Source organism: Musa acuminata, chromosome BXJ1-3 (assembly GCF_036884655.1).
Source record: "Musa acuminata AAA Group cultivar baxijiao chromosome BXJ1-3, Cavendish_Baxijiao_AAA, whole genome shotgun sequence".
Lineage (NCBI taxonomy): Eukaryota > Viridiplantae > Streptophyta > Magnoliopsida > Zingiberales > Musaceae > Musa > Musa acuminata.
In genome coordinates, this window is record NC_088329.1 from 44,918,136 (window position 1) to 44,934,090 (window position 15,955).

At 42.3% G+C, this 15,955-nt stretch overlaps 2 protein-coding genes and 3 long non-coding RNA genes across 5 annotated transcripts; 3 read left to right on the forward strand and 2 right to left on the reverse strand.

Annotated features, from left to right (window-relative positions):
• Nucleotides 1-17: 17 nt before the first annotated feature.
• LOC135634333 (uncharacterized) lies at nucleotides 18-5,717 on the reverse strand. The gene is made up of 3 exons (XR_010495296.1): nucleotides 5,579-5,717; nucleotides 2,900-3,180; nucleotides 18-1,674 (listed from the first exon to the last, which is right to left on the reverse strand). It is a non-coding gene; the product is annotated as an uncharacterized LOC135634333 (long non-coding RNA).
• On the forward strand, nucleotides 2,602-3,294 carry LOC135634337 (uncharacterized). Its single transcript, XR_010495297.1, has 2 exons — nucleotides 2,602-2,771; nucleotides 2,857-3,294. It is a non-coding gene; the product is annotated as an uncharacterized LOC135634337 (long non-coding RNA).
• On the forward strand, nucleotides 5,402-6,518 carry LOC135634327 (LOB domain-containing protein 37-like). The gene is made up of 2 exons (XM_065144738.1): nucleotides 5,402-5,803; nucleotides 5,897-6,518. The coding sequence occupies exons 1-2, from the start codon at nucleotides 5,620-5,622 to the stop codon at nucleotides 6,337-6,339; spliced, it is 627 nt and encodes a 208-aa protein (XP_065000810.1). The 5' UTR covers nucleotides 5,402-5,619; the 3' UTR covers nucleotides 6,340-6,518.
• A 3,467-nt stretch (nucleotides 6,519-9,985) lies between these two features.
• Nucleotides 9,986-12,591, forward strand: LOC135638250 (uncharacterized). The gene is made up of 4 exons (XM_065151291.1): nucleotides 9,986-10,126; nucleotides 10,206-10,336; nucleotides 11,909-12,034; nucleotides 12,117-12,591. Exons 1-4 carry the CDS (start codon nucleotides 10,094-10,096, stop codon nucleotides 12,289-12,291), a joined length of 465 nt encoding a protein of 154 aa, XP_065007363.1. The 5' UTR covers nucleotides 9,986-10,093; the 3' UTR covers nucleotides 12,292-12,591.
• A 601-nt stretch (nucleotides 12,592-13,192) lies between these two features.
• On the reverse strand, nucleotides 13,193-13,764 carry LOC135638254 (uncharacterized). The gene is made up of 2 exons (XR_010496564.1): nucleotides 13,629-13,764; nucleotides 13,193-13,536 (listed from the first exon to the last, which is right to left on the reverse strand). It is a non-coding gene; the product is annotated as an uncharacterized LOC135638254 (long non-coding RNA).
• Nucleotides 13,765-15,955: the final 2,191 nt, after the last annotated feature.

Below are 15,955 nucleotides of genomic sequence, written 5' to 3' on the forward strand. Positions count from 1 at the left end.
ATATGATGTTCCCCAGACATGTTCCATTAGTGGGCTTATTTCAGTGGTTTCTTTGTCATGACTGAATTTTGGCTTTCATTTTCGTGTTTTAGTGCTTCGGTATTTGAGTATGTGTGATCTAAAACTTGATTACCCCTCATTTTGTAAGTATCGGCTCATAGTTCAAAATTGTTTGTTGGAATTACACGTCGTCCATTAGAATTTAGTCATTAAAAACATACATCAAATCCAAACCTTTTATACATTCTGGATCTGTTTCTCTCTCTTTCTTTCTTTGATGTGTCTTTTCGTGCCCATAAAAAAGGATCACGCAGAAAAAGCATATGTTTTAGACAACAGGTGCTGTGATTTAGTTTAATATTTGAGTTGATTTATAGAGATAGACGAGTCTACTGATCTTAATTTGGATTTATTCAATCAAATAAGAAACCAAAAAAATAGCTTTAGAGGTACTTACGATAATTCTACATTGGATAACTCAGAAATAACTAAACAAGGCCAACCAATTTAAATTTTTGATCATGCTTTTAATTGTGTAAATATTACGTGAATGCCAAGTTCATGTTACTTTCCATGCCTATGCGGATCTCTTTAGTTCCTTCTCCTTAAAAGTGTCGATATTGGTGATGCCAAGATTAACTTAACTCGGTTCAGATTTGTATGCGTAAGAAATGTGGTTGAAAGTTCAATTAGTCTCTTGATGACTGAGGTAGATTCGGACGTGTGCTCCGTTGTGACTTACATGTGGTCTTATAGTTAACTTATTTTATGATATGAATAAAATATTTTTTAATCACACTTGATTTTACCTGTTGATGGGATCTTACATTACACGTGATATACTTGTGTTGTGATTAGGGGTGAGTATTTCCGTGTCAGTCCTCCCTTATATTCTTGTTTATATTATATCCCATATTGAAACAAAGTAAATCCCCCCGTATTTGTTTACTATATACCTAAAATCTCCCACATCTCCTTCCTACCGACTACTGTAACCTCAGTTAATCATCCGCTCATCACCTTTCAATCACTTTGTTTTGTGCTCATGTAATTATTCATGACTTATTATTTTGACTTCCATCTAATGTGTCTTTTCCTACTCCGTCATTGCCACCGTCTTAATTGTGCCGCCTTCGGTGGACTCTACGATTGCTTTCTTTGCCGATGCTGATATCGAAGTTTGAAGTCAACTACTTTACGGGTATAAGTACTCCACAAACCATGCCATTGTCTCATCAAGCAAACCGAGCACTCTCACACACTCTTCATCCCTTCCCACCCTCGCCCCGAATGGAAACCGATGGATTGTCTCGGGGGCATTTTGGATCTCTCTTGCACCTGAGGTGTTCGACGTAATGCCGCAACGATCTGGTGCTCCTCCGCAGCATGGTGACGAATCCATATTATGGCCTGCTCGTTGCGCCGATCCGTTCTATTGTTCGGATGATGCTGACCGCCACTCGTTCTACTCTGCTGGTTTCGTCGACACCATTACTAGCGACGGAGCCTACAGCATGAACGATCCATATGCGCTTCATGCAGTCACTAAAGCACTCAGCAAGAACGTGGAGACGAGCTGTGACGAAGCTGGAGACTTGATTCAGCAATCACCAACACCTCGTCCTCCACCCACAAGCGACATCCAGAAGCCCAGCAGCAGGGGAGGTGGAGGTCCTAGAAAGAAGGCCCAGGTTTTGTCATCGGTGAGTGTTCACAGTTTGTTCGAATGGCTTTACCCACAACTTCTATCACATTGCATGCTTAAGAGCAAAGTCTGGAGATGTCAACGAGGAAGACACAATCGATGAGTGGCCTAATTACATGTTACCACGTATAGTTAGTTATTTTTAATATTTCGATCCCTATACTTTAAAACATTACATTGGCATTCCTATAGTTACGAAATGAATCATCTAGATTTTTTTTTTTTTTTACGTCATTGGTTTTATCAACAAAAATATTTCACTTCGTGATAGCGGACGACATTGGTGGTGGCAGATAACGGGGCCACCGGGGGTCACAGGTGGCTGTTGTTGATAAAAAGAGTGGTGACGTGACGTAGTTGTTGAGCGACTCTTTCACCACTCTGCATTTGCATTGGCGTAGTTGTCGAGCGACCCTTTCATCGCTTCTGCATCTACGTCGACGTTGATGTAGTTGTCGAGCGACGTCACTCTACATCTATGTCAACGTTGATGTATATGTCGAGCGGTGAAAGGGCCATCAATGCAAACGTCAAGCAATGTCGATCGACAACTATATCGACATCGATGTAGATGCAGAGCAACGTTGCTCAACATCTGCATCGACGGTCTTTTCCTCGCTCGGCAACTACAATGACACAGATGTAAAACGATCCTCACCTCTCATCGTCACTCTCCTCGTCCACAATAGTCGTCTACATCTCTTAGCGACGTCGTCGTCCGCCACCACCAACTAAATGTTCAATTTTTTTTTATCTTTTGTTTTTGTATTTCCATTGGTGAAATCGATAGCGTTAAGATAAATAGATCTAGATATTTCATTTTCGTAACTATAAAGATATTATAATTATTTAAAGTGTAGGGATCAAGACATTAAAAGTAGCTAACTATATGGGATAATATATAATTAGCTTTTGATGAGTCGATCGAGTAGAGCTGCAGCTTCGGCAGCTCAGAGAACGACCTAAGCTCTACATCGTTTGGATCTGCAACTCCAAATCTAATTGCGACAATAAGAATGGGATGGGTCTTCGATCAACAACAGGAGCTCAAAGCCTCTATGCAAGGGTAAATACTTAGTCCAAACTTGTCCTATAGAGCAATAATTCTAGTGTTCTTTCTGATGCTATTGTTGGTTTTATATGGCTTGCAGAAGAGGAGAGAAAGAACCAACGAGACTGAGAGTTTAGCGTTACCTCTGGCATCGTCCTCGATGGATGAGGAAAGATGAGCCTGTCAGGTCACCTGACCTGCACTTATTGCTGTTGCAGACTCGGAATATTAGACCTTCCATCTCTTCCAGAGAGTCCAGGCGTCGTAATCTAAGCAGAAGTCAAGAAGAGAAGGTGCAGTCTATGTAGCTTGGATCAAAGCCTGATTCATACTGCTGTTGTTTGCTATGGTGCTGAGACATTGTTTGCTGTATGTAGGTTCTGACACTGTTCTTACCATACTCTTTTGCGTCCTTCACAATCATCTGTTGATCCAAAACCAATTAATTCATCCACTGCTGTCCAAAACACAATAAAAATAAGTAGGTGTATCTGCTTTCCTCATCTATTAATGTGTCAGCTGTAGGATCTGAAATCAATATGCATTAGTAAATATGCTTTCTGCACTGTTTCCCTCTTCTATTAATTGATACCAAGTATATATTATATCTTTACTGACAACTTTGGGCATTATCTAAGTTGTTATAGGCTATTCAATCTGACATATTCCCATCTTTACTTAGCAACCCCAATGATGCTTCCTCTTTCACTAAGAAAACTTGATCATGCTTGTGCTCTTAATTTTCCAAGTCAATATCATTTGTTACAAGGAAACACATACTTATCTATGCAGCTTTGTGGCCATTCATGTAGGCAATGTCAAATTCCATTTCCACAGGGTAATAACTCATGCACCTAAGTTGTAATAGTCTAATTAAGTTGTAATAGGGTTGAAAGTAATGACTAATCTCGACTAAATGAGTGAATAATTGTGAACAACCCTAATATATTTTTGATGAGATGATGCTGGGATGGTATTTTGGAATAGGCAAATTAGAGCAGGAGAGGAAATGGGCATTGTAGTACTAGTAGTAGTAGTAAGAATAGAATAGACGCCTCTCCAAGAATAGATGGCTCTTGTCGCATTGCCGGGGATTCCAATTATTGATGTCAACTCCTCCACCTGCAACTTGCTAAGGAGAATATATGGTTGTCGCCTTAGTGCTACAACTAGTATTGGTGCCACTTCTCTTCTTGAGGTAGAAAGAAGAAGATGCTTGTTTCTACATACTACGTATGAGAACATATTCTCATGTAACACGTAACCTTACCTTTGACGAGGGAAAAATATCCATCGTCCATTCGTAGTCAACTTGAAGTAAGCTCAGCTGTTCTTTATTGGTATCAAGACCAACCTCAATAATGATAAGATCGAACTCCCTACAGCTACTCATGATCAAGACAACATGAATAGTACCTCAACCAAGGGACAGTCGGTTGTCATCCTAAACTATTAGGATTCCAACATCCTGTCTCCTTGTAAAAAAAGAATACTGGGTCTTAAAAGAGAGACTCAATTTAATCCACTAAAACTCTTTTTATTATTGCCTTGATATCATCGACCAGAAGTCGACATGGCTCGGTCTTAAAAACGCAAAGTCGTCCAAACGATCCTCATGACAAATTGAAGGGGCGATTGATGTAACGTCAAGGTATCCGAGGTGGCTCGGAGGTAGTTTTAGAAGAATTCTCAGCTTCCTGAGGTGGGCTCTAGTCTCCTCAAGGTGTGCTGCATTGAGATCAACGTCGAGGAGATGGGGGGATTTCTCGACCTGACCCCTCTGTCACTCTAGTTAGTGTTGTGGAGTTATGGGGGTGAAAAGACTTACAATGAGAGAGGTCTGGCCCTTAGGCAAACATGATCTTTTATACTTAGAAGGTCAAGAGAAACATTCATAATCACCTTAATACCTTCCTCTTGTTGCTTATCCATGTAGGCGACTAACTCGAACGGTCCCCTGTAGCTTGTCGCCTGTAGAGGTTGACTAAGAGGGGAGCAGATCTGATTGACCACCCAACTAATGATCATAATTTTATTGAGAATTTTATCTATTTTTATTCCTCAAAATCATACAACTCTTGTTCTCTCACCATCAAACATCCTCTCTAATCCAAAAATCATCATGTCTCATTTCAATTTTATATATCCCTATGATAAAAGAATAATAATTAAAAAAAAGCTTCTTACAAGGGTTAGACTCATCCCCTATCGTCCAAGTCTAAACTGTGCGATTGAATTCGGTCGTTCCATCCATCCCCATAAAAACAAATGATATATATTGGATGAGATAACTAATTAAATTAGGGATATATATATTCACTAGAAGTACGATTAAAATAAGGAAAATAATAACAAAAGCCAAACGACCACTAAGCAATTGCGACTTGACGTGGGGTGCGAGGGACGCCAAAAGAAGGCCGTATCATCAAAACGCACCAACGCCCCCTCCGCAAAGGAATCAAACGGTGGGGAACGCGGGACCGACCAACCGCAGCAACACGGAGCTGCCCCGCCCCCCGAAATCCCAGGAGCTTGGAACCCCTCCCGCCCCACCCCAAGGCGGTAACCACACCACCCCCAATACCTCAAGCACGTTAACTCTAAGGTCGAGTTACCTAACCCCGGTCTCCCTTATATATTCCCCCGTTCCCCTCACCGCCTCCGCGCCCGCTCCTCATTCCGCCTCGCTCTTCTCCGCCCTCTTCCATCTCCGCTCAAGTCTCCCAGAGTCGAAGAAAGAAGAAGAACAAGGAACTAATTGTAGCACGTTTAGAGGATTGGTAGAAGAACTATAGTGGAAGAGAGGAGGAGGAAGAGCTGACCTCCGTGTAGCGATCGAGCGGTGGATGAGACATCGTCGGAGATGAGTTGCAACGGGTGCAGAGTTCTCCGCAAGGGCTGCAGCGACTCCTGCTTGCTCCGGCCTTGTTTGCAGTGGATCGACTCCGCCGAGGCTCAGGCACACGCTACCGTCTTCGTCGCCAAGTTCTTCGGCCGCGCCGGCCTCATGTCCTTCATCTCCGCCGTCCCCCCTTCCCAGCGCCCCGGTTCGCGCCCCCGAATCCCTGGTTTGATCAGGTTTTGCTCCTTGGGTTTCTAGATCTTGGGATTCTAACGCACCCCATCTAATTTGGTCGCAGCTCTGTTCCAGTCCCTGCTGTTTGAGGCGTGCGGGCGAACCATCAACCCGGTGAACGGCGCCGTGGGGCTGCTGTGGGCCGGAAACTGGCACCTCTGCCAGGAGGCGGTGGAGACGGTCCTCCGCGGCGGCACGCTCCGCTCGCTGTTCGGTCACGGCGACGATGAGACGCCGGAGGCGGACGGCCCCTGCCCTCGTCCGAGGATCGGGTTCTCCTCCTTCTCAGCGGCCAAACGGCGGAAGGCACCGGCCCCATCCGACGCAGCGGCGGCATGCGATCTGGACCTGTGCTTGACCCGCCGGTCCCCCGCGGGCGGGTTTGAGGAGAAACGGCGCAGGCGCCCGGCCACGCCGTCGATGAACTCAGAGGGATCGGTGACGACGAGCGGCGGCGAGAGCGACAGCTCCACCGCCGAACCGAGGCTTCTCAATCTCTTCGCCTGAGGAACTGATCCCCTTATTTGTCTGTGACTCTTCTGGTTGTTTATCCCGGCGAAAGTTTTGGCATTCGCTTTTGGCAGGCGAGATTTCTAATTAATATGTTGGGTAACGATGTGAATTGAGGCGGTCTGTTAGTCCGTGATGTTAGTCTATTAAATAAATCTCCCTTGTAATTTGGTTTACGTTCTTCATTTCTTGGCACTGCCGGAATAGGATAAGGAAATCCATCGCGACCGCACGATGCATAGTCTTCTGACGCATCACCAACCAATAATTAATAGCCACATCAGCCTTGGTGTCATCAATCTCGTTATCTCACGCCGTCGATACCAACCCTACGACCATAGCATGAAGGGTGAAGGAAGAGAGGAGGCGACAGCGGAAAGGACGGCTCTTAGGGGATGGCAGGAGGCGTGCGGAAGAGGGGAAGGCATCTTCCATCCCCGCCGTGTCGCGAGTCGCCGCCTGCACACGCCCCGGTCATTCGCGGGGCCGGCACGTCCCATCTCCGCACAACGCTATCACGGGCGTGTGCGGCGCTGTGTCAGCGCCGTATTCGGCGGTTCCTTTCCTGCCGTCCCTCCGTCTGGGCCTCGCTCGTGGGGGATGACGGACGCGCTGATGCGACGGGGAAAGCGGCAAAGTAGCGAAGCGAGCATCGCACTCCCACCTCTCTTTTTCTCTTCGCCTTCTTTTCTCGTCGTCGTATTCGACTCGCCTCGCCTCGCCGCGTTCGGTGGCGGGACCCGCCCGCCACCCGCCCATCGAACCTTGTCTCTTCCCACTCCGCCCGATTCCGGACGGGGCGAATCAATCAATTAACAACGATCATTAGTCGAAACCCCAAATGCTTAAACCCTCGTTATAAGGGCAAGTGGACGAATAGTATAGCACAGGGGGCGGTGAGACTGCTCTCAGCGCACACAGAGATACAGTGGGATTACGTGGTGGGGAAGACGGGGAACATCACAAAAGCCACCGTCCTCCCTTCCTCTTTATATGTATATTACCTCATCTCCTCTCTCTCTCTCTCTCTCTCTCTCTCTCTCTCTCTCTCTATACAGCTATAGCTTTCTCTGTAGGGGGCTGAGGCTGGTGCCTCGTCAGGTTCATGCACCGGGAATTAGGAAACTCCACACAGCAGGGATGGGATATAAGAATCGGAAGACGGAGGGTGATTGGCTTTACATGACGCGGATTCCACTTGTGGAGTCTTTGCGTGCGCATGGCTGGCACACAAAGAACGTACCTCATCTTGGTGGAGCTCGTGAACCGGCCATGCGCAGCGCAGCGCAGCGCAGCGCTGTGCAGTGCCGTGTCTTCTGCGAAACGCGGTGTCTCTGTGTACGTGCCAATTATTGTACCCCCGGGAGGATTCCGAGAGCATGTCGGGGAACTCGTGGGGCCCGCGTGGTACGTAGCGGGTATTCGCTTCGTAGGTGACGTGTCAGTGTTCGGTCAGCTTTAATTTTCCGGTGCATCAGATAAAAATGATGTAAACGATCGATGATATATGTATGTAAGTGTCAATGTCAATTTGGAGTTCCAGTGTTGTTATTCTAGCAATAACTTCTTGTTAAAGTCAAAAAAGATTAAGAGGGCATTTTATGAGAATTTCTAGTGTCCCTGAAGGTTGATTTTTTCAAAAATAAATTTAATTTAACACACAAAAAAAGTACATAATATATCTAAAAGATCAAATCATATATGTCCATCTATAAACAAATATATATATCTTTATCAGAAATAATTGGTTCTGCATCGATGCTGACTCACCGGAGGTCAAAAGAATATAAGATGAAGGCAACACGAACGCATCTTACGCATCCCTTTTTTGCCTTTGTTGGTGCGTTACTGACTCCATTGCCCTCTCAGGCAGCCAAAAGCCGTACGCAACTCCTTGTCCTAATGATTCTGCTCCGCTTTCGGACGTCGCTGAGTCGTTGGGTGAGCAGTAGTAAGTGTTGGAGAAAGCAGGTCTGAAACGTCGAGCATGGCTTTTTTCCCTCAGTAGTCATGCAAAGCTCGTCTTCTTCCTCGTTTCCATACGCGCTTTTCAACCCTGTTGGGTTTCAATGAGAGAACTATATGAAGATTTGAACTCTCGGTATATATCAGCTTGGGGTACTCGTAAGCTAAATACTTCCACCATTAATAGCCACTAAATTAGCTCAGGTGTTCTTGAATGACGACCAATGCATGAGTGCATGTAATTTGGTGGCTGTCATGAACTGTTCATCAGCCTCCCTGGAACTGGAACCAAGGATTTCTGCTGGTGATGATCGCCACCATGATTCGCAAACACTCAAAACTAGCACTAGAGGAACCACGAGACATTCCATAGAAAGTAAACTAGTCGTAAGGATGAGACGTTTGCGCAAGACCTAAATTCTCATTAGGAGGTCGAACCAAGGAACTATAGAAGTCCATGGGCTCCTCTTCCTCGTTCCTCATCGAGCTAGAAGGATTTATGAGAGGATTCCTTGAGGAAAAAATTCCTCGAAGAGAGGTAAGATCATTTGTTCTTTTATTATTAGTTTTTAATTTATATCTTAAATTTTTTGATATTATACTAATTATAATTTATGTGATGCATAATAATATTTGAATTTTAAAATTTTATGATTAATAAGTAATGATCATTGAATTGTAATATTAGAATGATTAGTTAATTTAATAATAGTTCTAATTTATTTAATTAGATATATTTATGTTTCAAAGAATTATGTGTGAATTGTTATGATTTAATTAATTTTAAAATTAAAATTATGAATCTAAATTAATTAATTTATGAAAAAAATAATATATTTGAAGTTAATTATTATTTTATAATACTTCTAAAAATATTAAAATTTTATTTAATGAGAGGGATCAAATTTGGGTATAACTTTATTTGCCATATTAGCCCATGTGACTAGGTAAAACTTAGCACATGTGCCATAATATGGTGAGCATATGTGACCAGACATAATCCAGCTCATATGATCAAATATAATTCAACGCATGTGATCAAACATGGATTAATCCATATGATTATGTATAACTCAACCCATATGATTGATGATTAGACATAACCAATGTGATTGGGTAAGTAAGGAATATAACTTCATCATTTATTACCGTTGGAGTGTAATATGAATTTTCTCAATTTATTGTTGAAAAAAAATTATCCTGTAAAGTATGTATAGGAGTATATGTGTGATGATGTGTATATTTATTGTTTGACCATTATGTATATCATAAAAGTATGTCGCATATAACTTATGCATGATTTTATTTACTATATAAGAATTATTATCATTTTTATGATACATAATATTTATAATGAATTGATATATTATCATTTTATATTAAATTATTAATATATATATATGATAAATATTAAAATATTATATTTTTAAATTTTCGAGAGTTTTTATATTTATTTTTAGAATAATATATTATTTTATAATAGATATGAGGCCAAGAATTTTCATTACTTATGGTTTCAATAAGAAGATATATTTTTTAATTAAAAATATTTAGTATTATAAAGTAAGAAATTTAAATATAAAGTAAAAAAATTTATATAAAATAATGATTTATTTCTTATATATATATATATATATATATCTCTCTCTCTCTCTCTCTCTTGGGGTAGAACGTTTTTATATTGACGCCCGTCCACAACGTTATATAACAAAAAGGTGCTTCATTTCTCGTACTTCCCAACTCGTTGGGTCACTTTCCACTATAATTCTTTCGAGATCGATCCCCGATGGCGGCGGAGGGCGGTTCGTCGTCGGGAACGGTAAGCGATCTCCTTCTTCTATTCTCTTCTTCTACGTGGTGCTATTTATTCTCCGTTTAAGATCTTTGATGCCTCTTAGCGCGAAGTGGACGAAGAGGACTTCTTCGGCGCCGAATCCGGGTGGGTGGAGGCTCGAACCGCTTGCGACCACCTTCCCTCGTTGTGTTCCGATCTCTCTCAGATCCCTCTCCCGGATTCCCCCTGCTCCAGGTTTGCCTTTCATAAAGTTAATGAACACCAGATTCGGTTTTTGCTTCGATCGCAAACTAGTTTTCGAATGTAATGTCCACGCGTACGTAGAGATTACGAGGAATCGAGGTGGAGGATGGAAAACCTAGGAATTTTTTGGGATTCGTAGAACCGACGCCCTTTTCATGATTGAAAGTGATCACTAAAAGCTTGGGGTCTGCGAGCTATCACCTGTTCGCTCTAATGTCCAAATGAATTTCCAGTCCCCTGCAGCTTCATGGACCTTCGTCATGTGATGTTTGAGGATTTATCTTATGTCGGTTTAGGTCTCATGCATTCTTCTATTCAGGCATTATGTTGGAGTATCCACATTTACTCTGTTAAAAGCACAGTATTATGTGAAAAGAAGTACCCATTTTTGCTACTTCACTTAGCAGCAAGCATCTGAATTGGCAGCTCAACCTTGTCATCAGAGAACAGCATTTTTTGTTATGTCATATATCAACTTACTGCTTGATGCTTTGAAGTGATCATCCTGTTGTCTGATAATTCTAACTTCTTTGAATCTCTAATTATATAGGAGAATGCTTCAAGATAACCAAAGATAATCAAACAATTCATCGTGACTTTAGTGGGATTGGATGATTTATTGTCTCATCAAACTATGTTTCGCAACATACCTTTGCTTGCTCCAGTTTTTCATCAGGTTACCGCGTAAGAACAACTCTATCTTGAAATATGACATATCTTGAATTTCCATGAATAATCAATGCTTGGACTCTTTGTGTGGCGACAGAAAGATTTGAGCAGAGTTGGCTAGATAAAGAAAAAGTATCATCCAAACCTGTTTTGGTGCCATATCTTATTGACTGTTCTTTCATCGCTCTCCGGTATAACAACACATGATATCTAGAAACTGACATATTAGGACACAGTCGAGTCTTCAAATGGATGACGGTTCATGTATTGATCATTCCATGAATCCAATGTTTTGGATTTTTTTTTATCAGAAGACAGGCCATAAATCTCAAGAAACATCCACCTTAGGATCTTGGAAACTAATTATTGTGTCTTAGATCAACAAAACTGTGGACCCAACCTCGAATTGGGTCCATGGTCAATACCATACATTTTAGGCTTCTGTCCCTAGAAGTTGGAGAACACGAGGGTTCCTGAGTTCAGGATTTATTGTCTTTACATATACTTACAGATAGAGGTAGAACATAATCTCCACTATTAACTATTTGACGGATGAATAGGGTTCAAATGGTTAAAGCAGGATGATTAATCAAATTGCCTGAACTTTTTTGTATATAAAATAGAAGTAGAGTGCATCACAGGGACTCACATTCACATCAGAGTGAGGGAGGGTTTTTCTACTTCCCCTTGTACCTCTCATAGTTCTCATCGCCTGTGATTCTTCGTGTTTTGATGATGGCTATCAAAAAAATGTGGGTAAATCCGATTCTGTTACTCACAATCGGATCATAAGTAGTTCAATGTTGCCTACCACAATTGAATAAAATTTCAAGATAGGAAATTGTGTTAGCTACCAGATTGATCGTCTAATGAAATCTTTCACATATGTTTCAGATGCCACCACCCTGCCGAAAATTGGTTATGTTTGAGCTGTAAAGACGTCTTTTGCAGTCGTTTTATAAATAAACACATGCTTAAGCACTATGAAGAGAGTGGGCACTGCCTTGCTTTGAGCTTCAGGTATAATATATTCAGAAATCCTTTACTTGATAGATTAACCTCGCTTGGGTCCTGCTTCACATCGCTTAAGATTTTCCAACAGTGATCTATCGGTCTGGTGTTTCGAATGTGATGCGTATCTGGATGTTCAGATGATTTGGCAGTTGCGGCCTGTTTATGAAGTTGCCCATCTGTTAAAATTCGAGGAGCGACCATCATTTCGGGCTATCGAGAGCCTGCAGCAGCTATCTAGTGATCAAGGTGAAGGTTCCTCTTAAGCTCCTCAGATTATGTTACTACCTGTAGTTGTTCTCTTAAAGTGAAAGTTACACTTGGTTTCCTGCTATCTTGATGTTAAAGAAGAAACCTTGAATGTTGCTTCACACATGGGCATGTTTTTAGAGTTAATCTGAACCAGAAGACAACGCGCATGCTTCTAGTCGTTTCCTGTAGCACATCAGTGCTCGAATGATTGATCGAAGTAGGCGTCGGCCTTGTCGTGTCCTTAATCCTTGTGTAGTGTCTCGAAGGATGCATCGTTTCTTATTGCAAGCTCAATTAGATTTAACCTGTGACAATGACATGCTTCCACCGTCTTCTCCAACTGGCGTTATAAAACAAGCATGATTTTTGTCATATCGACTGATGTGATCAACTCGCACCGATCGCGTGTTGAGCTCTCGAAGCAACAGACACTTGTTCACGATCGTAACCAACCTTTCACTGTTTTATATGTATGTTAGTGGATTCGGTACAATATCTAACTCTGCATCATAATAAATTACCCCAATGAAAGTACAACAACAGCCAGCCTCTCTTCAAAACATTAATTATGGCATCCATAAGACGTGTTTCTTCAAGTCAAAACCTCCCTCGGGACATTTAATTATGGAGTCCGTGAATCATACGACTGTACTGATTCTTAAATAAATGGTATTTGGACTTCCGAATTGTCTTCTTTAACCTTTTTCTTTTTGGCGATAGATAGATATACTGCAAATCCTGTTTAACTTTTCCTCACAGTTGCATATGTCAAACTTATTTTTCCTTTTTTTTTTGTTTTTGTTTTTCCGTCATCAAAGCTCAATCATACTTACTCTCAGCCTTTATGGTACAAAAATGTTGATGACTGGCTATTAATACGAACAGTAGCAACACAATGATACCGACCAAGAAAGCTTAATAAAACACACTATGTATTGCTAAATTCTCAGGTCATACACCCACCCAAATACATACATATAATATATCTATTTATATATATAAGAAAAAAGAAAGGGAAATAATATTCTCGGCACGCGCGTGAGGTAGCTAGAACCTGCGGCAGAAGCCGAGGCGTGCCCACTCGAGCACGGACCACACGTGCGACTCGTCCCGCCGGGGCCTCCTCCTCCTCCTCCTTGCCGCCGTCGCCGGCCCCGCCCGGTGAGGTCCGGCCCGCCCCGACTCCGTAAGCAGCTCCCACATCACGTGCACGTCCTCGTACTCGCACGTGCTCACCTCCTCCCTCAGCTGCGTCAGCCCTGCGGGAGAGCACAGGGGGAGGAAGAATGAGACCCCGTGTGTCAGGGCACCAGGGCCGCGGGGCATCGGAAAGAGGGGTTGTGCGACTCACCGGATTTGCGAATCCCGAGGCGGGTAGCGACGCCGGTCCAGACCCTCCTCATCGGCGACGTTACCCGATCCCACCACGCCATCCCCGGCCGGACTCGCCGAGAGAGAGAGACAGAGAGGGAGCAGTTCCGATCCGTGGAGGACCGCAGGAGCCCCATTTAAAAGACTCTACCCACCTGTCCACCGGCTAAACCCTCCCATGACCGCCACGCGCCGGTCGGCTCTTCTCCGTAATCCTACTCTTCTCAATCACCTAACTCGCGCCGTAATTGGACGAAGCGCGTAGGTCCCAAATCACAGCACGAACCGCGTCATCTACTCGTGCGGTGATTGGAAGGAACGCGTGGGGCCCGACGGGGACCCATCGACGAGGTAGGTACCACGGTGGATAACGGTCGGGCATCAGGTTGATCCGAGTTGGTTAACTGCCAGGGTTGGGTCCTTGACTTTGAAATATCTAATCATTCGTCTCTGTTTCCTATATATATATATATATATATATATATATATATATATATATATATATATATATATATATCCAAAAGGAATTTGATATCTTCTCATTATATTGCTCCGATATTATTTTAATTCTCTGCACCTCTGTAAGTTATTTCATCAAAAAGCTTAAGTAGAGAGTGTCCACTTATTATTCTATCATACACTAACCATCACACTCTCCTACGTTATTAGAGCTCCCAGACATATTTCTCGGTCGCTCTCATAGTAATTTAACACACAACACCTATTTCGCTTTTCCAATCTTCTAATTTTCTCATTAACCAAATAAGCATTAATAAAAGGATGTTTATCGAATACATCCCCGCGTAATAATTTTTACGTGACAATAGAGATAGATATTATGGAAGGAGGAGTTCAAAGCTTGAGACAGGCATTTGGACGTGGACTGGCCATATAATAACTCCTAAAAAAATCCACATGTACGATCGATATGCGAAGACCAATCCTAGAAATATAGAACGCAACAGTAGTTCCGATGTTGATTAATACTTTGGCTTTAAAGTAACCCATCAGTTGTAATTGAGGTTTCAACAACGCATTTCTATATAATCGAGTGACGTTTTCCTCTCAGAGTAGATTATGCAGGCAGTTGCATTAATTTGGAGACCGACGAGAAGAATTCGTAATCAATAGACCCGTGTATGCAACAAATCTTCATAGATACTATGAGATGAAAGTATTAATTGGGTAGGAGTCTCTAGTGCAGCCCAAGGTTGGATCCTCACTAGTCTTCTCGATGTCTCGAAAGTGGAGAATTATGCAAAAAAAGGAGGATCTCCGATGCTAAAGGGAGGTAACCCCCGAGCTCAATAGAACCTTCTCTAAAGATGTCTCAGAGGTTTGTGGCCTCGGTTAGCATCACTCGATGTTGCTTATTGTACTAAAGATAGTAGACGTTCCCAACTCAATGGAGGGGCCCCATTGGAGCCATGCTATGATGAGCTTGGAAATGTATAAGAGGGTGGTTCGGGCACTCGTTTGCTCACTTGATGATCATCTTACAAGAAGACTAGATTTGGGATTGTCCGAATTGATCCCTTCGATACTCAAGCTAGGATTGAAATGGAAAATGAGTTCATAAGTGAATAATAATTGGCATCTATAACAATAAATGAATGAGTGGGTGAGGCCCAAGAAAATATTCTATAGTGAGTCGAATATTTTTTTTTTCTTGGCTCACTATTGTTGCTAGGTTAGGGTAATTACCATTTGGGTCCCTCTCTTTGTGCTGGCAGTCACGTGACTAGCTACAATTTGAGGTATGTTTTCTCCCATGCAGGGATGCTCCCGGAGGCGTCACATTGCCCACTCTATTTAGTGGGGGGTTCATGCATCATAAGCTTTACCTTACTCATCTATTTTGCTTTTTTGACCTCAACTTTATATTTTTGACCTCTGCAGTACTCTGTCATCTTTCTCATTAGGTCAGGAGAATATCTTTTTCTATCCAAATCTCGAACTCTCTGTTATTATCCGGGCCTAATAAACTAATTGATTCATTAACTGATTAAAATGACTAGACTAAAATTGATAATAGTATGCTTATCAAATCTTTATAAGTTAATTTTAGTCTTATCTTTTAATATGAAACTAATCGATATATTATAATTTTTCTCACTGGTTTAACGTCCTCATCAAGTCATAACATGGTTTATGGGCGAATGGTAGCTTCGTATCGTGATGAGTCCTCTACCTCTATCAACAGGTAGTCTTTTCCTACTTGAGTCTCCTCATCGTTTTCAAATACTCGGTTGGTTTTGATATCAAATGTCATGACCTGGGAGCCTGATTGGCTAACTGGTTTATCAT

Excerpts from the sequence above, each read along its gene's own strand:
- LOC135634327 (XM_065144738.1), top strand. The coding sequence starts at position 5,620 with ATGAGTTGCAACGGGTGCAGAGTTCTCCGCAAGGGCTGCAGCGACTCC. Across the intron at positions 5,804-5,896 it reads CCCCCCTTCCCAGCGCCCCG|CTCTGTTCCAGTCCCTGCTG; the intron begins GTTCGCGCCCCC and ends ATTTGGTCGCAG.
- LOC135638250 (XM_065151291.1), top strand. The coding sequence starts at position 10,094 with ATGGCGGCGGAGGGCGGTTCGTCGTCGGGAACG. Across the intron at positions 10,127-10,205 it reads GCGGTTCGTCGTCGGGAACG|CGCGAAGTGGACGAAGAGGA; the intron begins GTAAGCGATCTC and ends GATGCCTCTTAG. Across the intron at positions 10,337-11,908 it reads CCGGATTCCCCCTGCTCCAG|ATGCCACCACCCTGCCGAAA; the intron begins GTTTGCCTTTCA and ends CATATGTTTCAG.